Here is a 10,197-nt window from a genome sequence, read left to right as displayed (position 1 = left end):
GGCTTACCTGCCCTCTCCGCCCAGGCTCCGTTAGGGGGTAACCACCAGCTCTCTACAGAGGTCTGTCCAGAGTGGAGAGTGGCTTACCTGCCCTCTCCGCCCCAGGCTGCGTTAGGGGTAACCACCGGCTCTCTACAGAGGTCTGTCATGAGAGTGGCTTACCTGCCCTCTCCGCCCCAGGCTCCGTTAGGGGTAACCACCAGCTCTCTACAGAGGTCTGTCAGAGTGGCTTACCTGCCCTCTCCGCCCCAGGCTCCGTTAGGGGTGACCACCAGCTCTCTACAGAGGTCTCTCAGAGTGGAGAGTGGCTTACCTGCCCTCTCCGCCCCAGGCTCCGTTAGGGGTAACCACCGGCTCTCTACAGAGGTCTCTCAGAGTGGAGAGTGGCTTACCTGCCCTCTCCGCCCCAGGCTCCGTTAGGGGTAACCACCGGCTCTCTACAGAGGTCTGTCAGAGTGGAGAGTGGCTTACCTGCCCTCTCCGCCCCAGGCTCCGTTAGGGGTAACCACCGGCTCTCTACAGAGGTCTCTCAGAGTGGAGAGTGGCTTACCTGCCCTCTCCGCCCCAGGCTCCGTTAGGGGTAACCACCAGCTCTCTACAGAGGTCTGTCAGAGTGTTGTAGACCAGCAGCTTCAGAGGCTTGCCCTCGCTGCTCTTGATCAGGGAGAACAAGTCCTCAGACTGCAGAGTGAAACAACACAATCATAGACAAACTGGGAAGAAAAACATGCCAGCCAACAATGAACAACAACATATATTTCAGCAATTTCTAACTTAGAAAAAGTGGTGGATATTTGGTGAAGTTGATTTTCCATGCAAACTATAGGTTACTGGTCTTAATCGTACATCTTGCAACACCTGGTCCGCTCCAACAATGAAGTCTTGATGTGCCTGCAAACCAGCCAATGCTGCTGGGGAATTAGATTCTACATCCTGAAAGAAAAGGAAGAAGTTGTCATTTCAGATTTTACAAACCTATGGAAAAAAACATTCATACCTATTTAATCCCAGAGGTTTATGATGTGGTGTCTGACGTGTAAAAAGCCTTTAAAGTCCTATAAATGAAGCTACATGAATTCTATGTAAAAAATCTATGATCACAAAGCAACAACAGAGGCCCCTCTGTGACTTGTCCTAACTCACCAGGACGTGCCAGACGTTCTCATTGGCTCCCTGGAAGCTGCAGAAGCGCACAGAGGCCCCCAGGAGCCCCTGCCCCCCCCACATGTTGCTGGGGACCACCTCCAGCTCTCTGACCCGTCGAGCCTTAGTGCTCCACACCTCCAGCCTCACTGCCTTCTCCACGTTGGCCTTCAGAAGGTCCTTCAGCAGGTCATTCTCTCTGTTCTGGAGTGAGCGGAGGAGAGGGCGAAAACAGCTGTCAGCAGGAGTACACAGTACCCACACACCTGTTCATAAAGAAACAGTGACAGGCTGGCCACACACCTGTTCATAAAGAAACAGTGACAGGCTGGCTACACACCTGTTCATAAAGAAACAGTGACAGGCTGGCCACACACCTGTTCATAAAGAAACAGTGACAGGCTGGCCACACACCTGTTCATAAAGAAACAGTGACAGGCTGGCTACACACCTGTTCATAAAGAAACAGTGACAGGCTGGCCACACACCTGTTCATAAAGAAACAGTGACAGGCTGGCCCACACCTGTTCATAAAGAAACAGTGACAGGCTGGCCACACACCTGTTCATAAAGAAACAGTGACAGGCTGGCTACACACCTGTTCATAAAGAAACAGTGACAGTCTGGCTACACCTGTTCATAAAGAAACAGTGACAGGCTGGCTACACACCTGTTCATAAAGAAACAGTGACAGGCTGGCCACACACCTGTTCATAAAGAAACAGTGACAGGCTGGCCACACACCTGTTCATAAAGAAACAGTGACAGGCTGGCTACACCTGTTCATAAAGAAACAGTGACAGGCTGGCTACACACCTGTTCATAAAGAAACAGTGACAGGCTGGCCACACACCTGTTCATAAAGAAACAGTGACAGGCTGGCTACACACCTGTTCATAAAGAAACAGTGACAGGCTGGCCACACACCTGTTCATAAAGAAACAGTGACAGGCTGGCTACACCTGTTCCTGTTACATTTACGTCATTTAGCAGACGCTCTTATCCAGAGCGACTTACAGTTAGTGAGTGCATGCATTTTCATACCAGCCCCCCGTGGGAATCGAACCCACAACCCTGGCGTTGCAACCGCCATGCTCTACCAACTGAGCTACACTGTTGATACAGTCTGTGAAAGAGAATACCTATTATATTACAATGGTTGTTTTATTCCATAACGTCCAACTTCTGTTTTTTTTTTTATTAATGTATATTATACCAAATACCAAAGGGATGAGAAAAGTATGTTATAGATGTAAAAGGATACCTCTGTCCCCAGGATACCTCTGTCCCCAGGATACCTCTGTCCCCAGGATACCTCTGTCCCCTGGATACCTCTGTCCCCAGGATACCTCTGTCCCCAGGATACCTCTGTCCCCAGGATACCTCTGTCCCCAGGATACCTCTGTCCCCAGGATACCTCTGGCCCCAGAATACCTCTGTCCCCAGGATACCTCTGTCCCCAGAATACCTCTGTCCCCAGAATACCTCTGTCCTCAGAATACCTCTGTCCCCAGAATACCTCTGTCCCCAGGATACCTCTGTCCCCAGGATACCTCTGTCCCCAGGATACCTCTGTCCCCAGAATACCTCTGTCCCCAGGATACCTCTGTCCCCAGGATACCTCTGTCCCCAGAATACCTCTGTCCCCAGAATACCTCTGTCCCCAGGATACCTCTGTCCTCAGAATACCTCTGTCCCCAGAATACCTCTGTCCCCAGGATACCTCTGTCCCCAGGATACCTCTGTCCCCAGAATACCTCTGTCCCCAGGATACCTCTGTCCCCAGGATACCTCTGTCCTCAGGATACCTCTGTCCCCAGGATACCTCTGTCCCCAGGATACCTCTGTCCCCAGGATACCTCTGTCCCCAGGATACCTCTGTCCCCAGAATACCTCTGTCCCCAGAATACCTCTGTCCCCAGGATACCTCTGTCCCCAGGATACCTCTGTCCCCAGGATACCTCTGTCCCCAGGATACCTCTGTCCCCAGAATACCTCTGTCCCCAGGATACCTCTGTCCCCAGAATACCTCTGTCCTCAGAATACCTCTGTCCCCAGGATACCTCTGTCCCCAGAATACCTCTGTCCCCAGGATACCTCTGTCCCCAGGATACCTCTGTCCCCAGGATACCTCTGTCCCCAGGATACCTCTGTCCCCAGGATACCTCTGTCCCCAGAATACCTCTGTCCCCAGGATACCTCTGTCCCCAGGATACCTCTGTCCCCTGGATACCTCTGTCCCCAGAATACCTCTGTCCTCAGAATACCTCTGTCCCCAGGATACCTCTGTCCCCAGAATACCTCTGTCCCCAGGATACCTCTGTCCCCAGGATACCTCTGTCCCCAGGATACCTCTGTCCCCAGGATACCTCTGTCCCCAGGATACCTCTGTCCCCAGAATACCTCTGTCCCCAGGATACCTCTGTCCCCAGGATACCTCTGTCCCCTGGATACCTCTGTCCCCATAACTCCCCATAACTCCCCGTAACTCCCCGTAACTCCCCGTAACTCACCAGTCTGGTGTTTCCTATTGACAGGATGAAGTCAAATAATGGCTCCAAACCAGCACTGTGTGCAGGAGAGTTCTCTTGGATCTGGAATTAAATAGAGTAGCCTAATAAGTTATATATTTGACAGTAGGTTTCATGCAGGGGAGACCGACTGGCCCCTCTCATTGCAGGGGAGACCGACTGGCCCCTCTCATTGCAGGGGAGACCGACTGGCCCCTCTCATTGCAGGGGAGACCGACTGGCCCCTCTCATTGCAGGGGAGACCGACTGGCCCCTCTCATTGAAGCCACGGAGGTTCTAGGCCAACCGGGGTACTGCTGGAATTGTTAGCAGAAGATTGGATAGTGAACTGAAAAATGGCAATCTCCGTGGTCAATCTTGGTGTAAATAAATACACAATTTGAAGACAATCATAGTACCAAAAAATTGCTTCTAACACACCAGATGTATGTCCTTCAACTGATTATTTTAAACAAAATTCGCAAACAGAAGTTCTAAGGATAATTGAGTTGCTAATGGCACCCTGCAGTACCCCGGTCAGCCTTTAACTTGAGTTACTCAACGAGAGGGGGCAGCACTGAGCTAGCCTGCAACGTCACGTCAAGGAGTTGCTCAAACTGTGCATGTTATTTACATTTTAGTCATTTAGCAGACGCTCTTATCCAGAGCGACTTACAGTTACTGAGTGCATACATCTTTCATACTGGCCTCCTGTGGGAATCGAACCCACAACCCTGGCGTTGCAAGCACCATGCTCTACCAACTGAGCTACACGGGACGGGTTGTGTCTCCATGAGACGCCAGCTTCATTTGGCTTCAATGCACTATTGACTCTTCACATAGGAATGAATGGTGCCACGTGATCCATGGCTTTGTCCATCCATATATACAGTCATTGGTTCCATCCTCTCTGGTTACGGTACTCTAGCGCAGCACTGTGATGATTTGGGGAATTGCAGTCTGCAGATTACAGAACTGCACCTTCTTAGCAGGGGTGTGCAGTCTGCAGATTACAGAACTGCACCTTCTTAGCAGGGGTGTGGTACTGCCAGAGCACCGAGGAGCAGCGCTCCCTCATCTTTTCACTTTCAGAATACACAGAGCTGGTAAAACTATTTCTGGAAAATGTATTCTGATAACTTCTAAATAAATTATATTTAATTAGCACTAAAATTCCATCTGAAATGATAGAATGACAAACCAAATAAATATGTATAGCAGCCTGAAGAACTGTGGAGGTGTCTTCTCTCTGGTGGGGGAGTGATGATGATGATGAATGATGAAGAACTGTAGTCTATGTGAGGTAAATAGAGGTGTCTTCTCTTTCTTCACTTTGACCAATCAGAACATTGAAAGAAAATTCACTGTGTGTCTGCATTGATGTTCATAAAACTCCATGGATCCCTCTTGCACAGTGGAACCTAGAATGACATGTGACCACTTGGTTACAGTGACACATTCTGCCGAGGACATCCAAACCAGAGTGGCCGCTGCAAAGGCCAAGGAGCCTGACCCTCTCTGGAGCGCCCAAGGAGCCTGACCCTCTCTGGAACGCCCAAGGAGCCTGACCCTCTCTGGAACGCCCAAGGAGCCTGACCCTCTCTGGAACGCCCAAGGAGCCTGACCCTCTCTGGAATGCCCAAGGAGCCTGACCCTCTCTGGAACGCCCAAGGAGCCTGACGCTCTCTGGAGCGCCCCAAGGAGCCTGACCCCTCTGGAACGCCCAAGGAGCCTGACCCTCTCTGGAACGCCCAAGGAGCCTGACCCTCTCTGGAACGCCCAAGGAGCCTGACCCTCTCTGGAACGCCCAAGGAGCCTGACCCTCTCTGGAACGCCCAAGGAGCCTGACCCTCTCTGGAACGACCAAGGAGCCTGACCCTCTCTGGAACGCCCAAGGAGCCTGACCCTCTCTGGAACGCCCAAGGAGCCTGACCCTCTCTGGAACGCCCAAGGAGCCTGACCCTCTCTGGAACGCCCAAGGAGCCTGACCCTCTCTGGAACGCCCAAGGAGCCTGACCCTCTCTGGAAGTTCCTGTAGCCCTGCTGTGGATATTTAGCCTATATTGGCTGTTGGTTGAGACGCAGGACCCATTGGTATGTCAGGGTGGGCAACTGGAAATGTGAACTGGGCCAAGTTGGAGGTAATGATGCATTTAGCTTATAGTTTATTGAGATGCATGAATACACCACACCAAAAGCTTGATTAGATGGCTGTTTTAAAAACGAATTTCCTGCCATTCTACGTAGTAATGATTTACGTTCAATACTTGGTCAATTGATTTAATAGCATGTTTAATCTATGCAAATAAATTATACGAATGGATCGTTGCTCTCTGTTCTCTTGTATTCTGTAATAGGGTATATTGTAGCCATGTGTTCAAGCTAACCAATCAAAGCTTATTTATGATGCAGTGTGTAAGCTATACAATGAATTGCCTACTCACAATAAAGCTCTCCTCGTAAACAGCGCCATGATATTAAAGCTATATGTATTTGTATTTACATTAGGCTATAGCCTACCAATACGGTGGGGGAGTGAATGATGAACTGTAGGCTTTGTGCCTACCAATAGCTACACCATGTAGTCTTATGCCTAATAGGGTATAGGTCTACTGTAAACTATTGATGTTTGTTCCTGAACTGGCCGAACGGCAGAGCTATCCTTCAGCACCACAAGTTGGTTTGACTTCTTTAACGTTATTGGGCGATCCTGCCGCTGTCCCTCCCGTCCCTTTAAGGGCGACTCCAATCACTTCAAATGACATCTCATCACGATCTGCAGCCTACGCCTAATAATCACGCACATCACTTATTATAATCACAATTAGAAACTGGGTGGTTCGAGCTCTGAATGCTGATTGGCTGTCAGCCATGGTATATCAGACCGTCTACCATGGGTATGACAAAACATGTATTTTTACTGCTCTAATTACGTCGGTAACCAGTTTATAATAGCAATAAGGCACATCGGGGGTCTGTGGTATATGGCCAATATACCACGGCTAAGGGCTGGATCCAGGCACTCCACGTTGCGTCGTGCTTAATAACAGCCCTTAGATGTGGTATACACCACACCTCCTGGGGCCTTATTGCTTAAATAGAACATGATTGTGCTCTTTCAGTAAAATTAAGATCAAAGCTGAATCAATGTCTTGGAAGATCACATAATGATTCATTAGTATTCTACATAACAGAACCGAATGTAATAGCATAGTAGACCTTACACCAAAAACACCTCATTTATAATGACATTTTAGGATGGTAAACTGAAGCTGAATATTCCAAACAAAAAAATATAATGCGCCAAAACTCAACAGTATTCCACTAGGCCACAGGATACTAGGCCACAGGATACTAGGCCACAGGATACTAGGCCACAGGATACTAGGCCACAGGATACTAGGCCACAGGATACTAGGCCACAGGATACTAGGCCACAGGATACTAGGCCACAGGATAACAGGCCACAGGATACTAGGCCACAGGATACTAGGCCACAGGATACTAGGCCACAGGATACTAGGCCACAGGATACTAGGCCACAGGATACTAGGCCACAGGATACTAGGCCACAGGATAACAGGCCACAGGATACTAGGCCACAGGATAACAGGCCACAGGATACTAGGCCACAGGATACTAGGCCACAGGATACTAGGCCACAGGATACTAGGCCACAGGATACTAGGCCACAGGATAACAGGATATATGCTTTGATTGAAACATAACACAAGGCTAATAGTTTGTTGAGATCATCTGCTCTAATTCGCTCACCAAACAGTAATTCAATAAGATCTAAATGCATATTCCCATGAAACTGATTGAGATCAAATGACTGGCACTCAGATGCAGTTTCACTGGTAAAACGGGAAGAATTATCATTCACGATTGACAGTGACGATGACCTATTGTGAAATGAGGTACGCCTAACTTGGTGTTTGAGGGTTTTAAAAATAGAAACTGTTATTGAGACAATATGTGTGGTCACTGGCAGACGTTGCAATTGGAGGATGGATTTCATTCATATTCTATAGCAGCTAGTTGACCAATTGGAGGATGCATTTCATTCATATTCTATAGCAGCTAGTTGACCAATTGGAGGATGCATTTCATTCATATTCTATAGCAGCTAGTTGACCAATTGGAGGATGCATTTCATTCATATTCTATAGCAGCTAGTTGACCAATTGGAGGATGCATTTCATTCATATTCTATAGCAGCTAGTTGACCAATTGGAGGATGCATTTCATTCATATTCTATAGCAGCTAGTTGACCAATTGGAGGATGCATTTCATTCATATTCTATAGCAGCTAGTTGACCAATTGGAGGATGCATTTCATTCATATTCTATAGCAGCTAGTTGACCAATTGGAGGATGCATTTCATCCATATTCTATAGCAGCTAGTTGACCAATTGGAGGATGCATTTCATTCATATTCTATAGCAGCTAGTTGACCAATTGGAGGATGCATTTCATCCATATTCTATAGCAGCTAGTTGACCAATTGGAGGATGCATTTCATTCATATTCTATAGCAGCTAGTTGACCAATTGGAGGATGCATTTCATCCATATTCTATAGCAGCTAGTTGACCAATTGGAGGATGCATTTCATCCATATTCTATAGCAGCTAGTTGACCAATTGGAGGATGCATTTCATTCATATTCTATAGCAGCTAGTTGACCAATTGGAGGATGCATTTCATCCATATTCTATAGCAGCTAGTTGATGATCCCTGTTCTATAATGACAGGCTGGCTTTTCAATTGGCTAGTTGATGATCCCTGTTCTATAATGACAGGCTGGCTTTTCAATTGGCTAGTTGATGATCCCTGTTCTATATTGACAGGCTGGCTTTTCAATTGGCTAGTTGATGATCCCCTGTTCTATAATGACAGGCTGACTTTTCAATTGGCTACATCTGTCGGTACAAAACGTTGATTGAGGAAATGACGTCTTTGACAGTTTTTGGCACTCCCCTCGCCTAAAAACAATAGCGCTTGACCACTGCTTATTAACATCCAATGACATCCAATGACATACGTGGCACATGGTGACGACCGGTAAATCGCTTCAGTAGGGCGGTCAGGTGTGCTAGCAAGGCAGAGGTCCCGGGTTCGCGTCCTTCACACACATATATTACATAAACATAACCAAATAACTTTATCTTCTAATAACATGTCACTGCAGAAGTAGTGTGAAGTCAGTCCCAAAACTCAACCGATAGGTTGTAAACAGTATAGCGGATTATTTAGTTTGCCAATCAGACGAGAAAACAGATGTGTCAGCGCCTCCTCATTATCACAGACATAACGTTACAGAGCGGAAGGCAGTCTAGATCTCAGTAAAAGGCAGCTGTCCAAGTTGCTGATTTTTGCTGAATTAATATTAATTTAAAAAACAGCACACTAATGGGTCACTGTCTTGCCATCATACTATACTGTTTGCTAGGCTGGCTAGCTTGAAAAACCGCCCTATGATAGGAAACTAGCCATAGCAAGTCGATTAGAAGGGCATGTCTTGAGGACACTACTGGTTAACTAGCTAGCATTCACTAGCAACATACCCCATGGACATGGTATCCACTTGTCCCCCCGTCGGCTACTATTGAGCTTTGAGTTATGCCCATCGAAAACTACCGTTTTTTTTTTTTTTAACTAAAGTGAAGCAGTACTGTCATTTTGAATGTGATGTCTTAGCAAGCTCCTCCACGTCACACGGAAACTACTATGTATGCCAGCCAGGCAAAAGTAATAAATTGAGATGACTTGACAGACGCATCGAGCGGTGTGGATTCACAGCATGGAGCAAAAAATGTGAAAGCCACTCTGTGTTCGATTAGTATGGAAAGCCAAAAGGTTCAAATCGTCTTACCCGGAATACGGCTTAACACTTGTAATTATCATTTTTCACTTGCTTTTTTCAAGTGTCAAAAGTCATCTTCTTTTCACCTGTCAAGTGTGAGTTTACAGGTGATTTGAATGCTTGTTATGGTCATTTTCACACGTGTTCTTTACACCTGTCCAGTGTGCATTTACAGGTGATTAGAGCGCTCTAACCCAGAGACTCTGTCTAGAGTCTCGCTCCAGAGACTGGATGGGCCGACCCCCGGGGGATGGGGGCTGATGCTCTGAAGGAGGGGAGAACGCCCCACCGCTGGCCAAGGCCACCAGGGGGCGCCACTACATCCAGCCAGCACCCTTCCCCAGCGATATGGGGGAGAGGGCCAGAGAGGGCTGAGGCTGACCCAGGGAGGGGGGCCCGACCCCATGAGAGGGGTGCCTACCCCAGCCCATGGCCACTAGGGGGCAGCAGTACATCCAGCCAGCTCCCTGCATTAGGGAGATCGGGGGAGAGTGCCAGAGAGGGATGGGGCCTACCCAGGGAGAGGGGGGCCTGCCCCCGGAGGGGTCCTAACTCCCACCTATGGCCACCAGGGAGCGCCACTACATCCAGCCAGCTCCCTGCACGGGCTGGGGAAACCCAGGAAGGGGCCGACCCCCGCCAAGTCCATTAGGGGGCGCCACTACATCCAGCCA

The 10,197-nt window shown here is 48.3% G+C and overlaps 1 protein-coding gene across 1 annotated transcript; it reads right to left on the bottom strand.

Annotated features, from left to right (window-relative positions):
• Positions 1–240: 240 nt before the first annotated feature.
• Positions 241–9,365, bottom strand: LOC121549530 (Golgi reassembly-stacking protein 1). Its single transcript, XM_041861325.2, has 5 exons — positions 9,225–9,365; positions 3,657–3,737; positions 1,144–1,347; positions 847–933; positions 241–681 (listed from the first exon to the last, which is right to left on the bottom strand). Exons 1-5 carry the CDS (start codon positions 9,285–9,287, stop codon positions 547–549), a joined length of 570 nt encoding a protein of 189 aa, XP_041717259.2. The 5' UTR covers positions 9,288–9,365; the 3' UTR covers positions 241–546.
• Between the last annotated feature and the right edge of the window lie 832 nt (positions 9,366–10,197).

The sequence above is a fragment of the Coregonus clupeaformis genome, chromosome 34 (assembly GCF_020615455.1).
Source record: "Coregonus clupeaformis isolate EN_2021a chromosome 34, ASM2061545v1, whole genome shotgun sequence".
NCBI lineage: Eukaryota > Metazoa > Chordata > Actinopteri > Salmoniformes > Salmonidae > Coregonus > Coregonus clupeaformis.
This window is presented reverse-complemented; position numbering and strand designations above follow the sequence as displayed.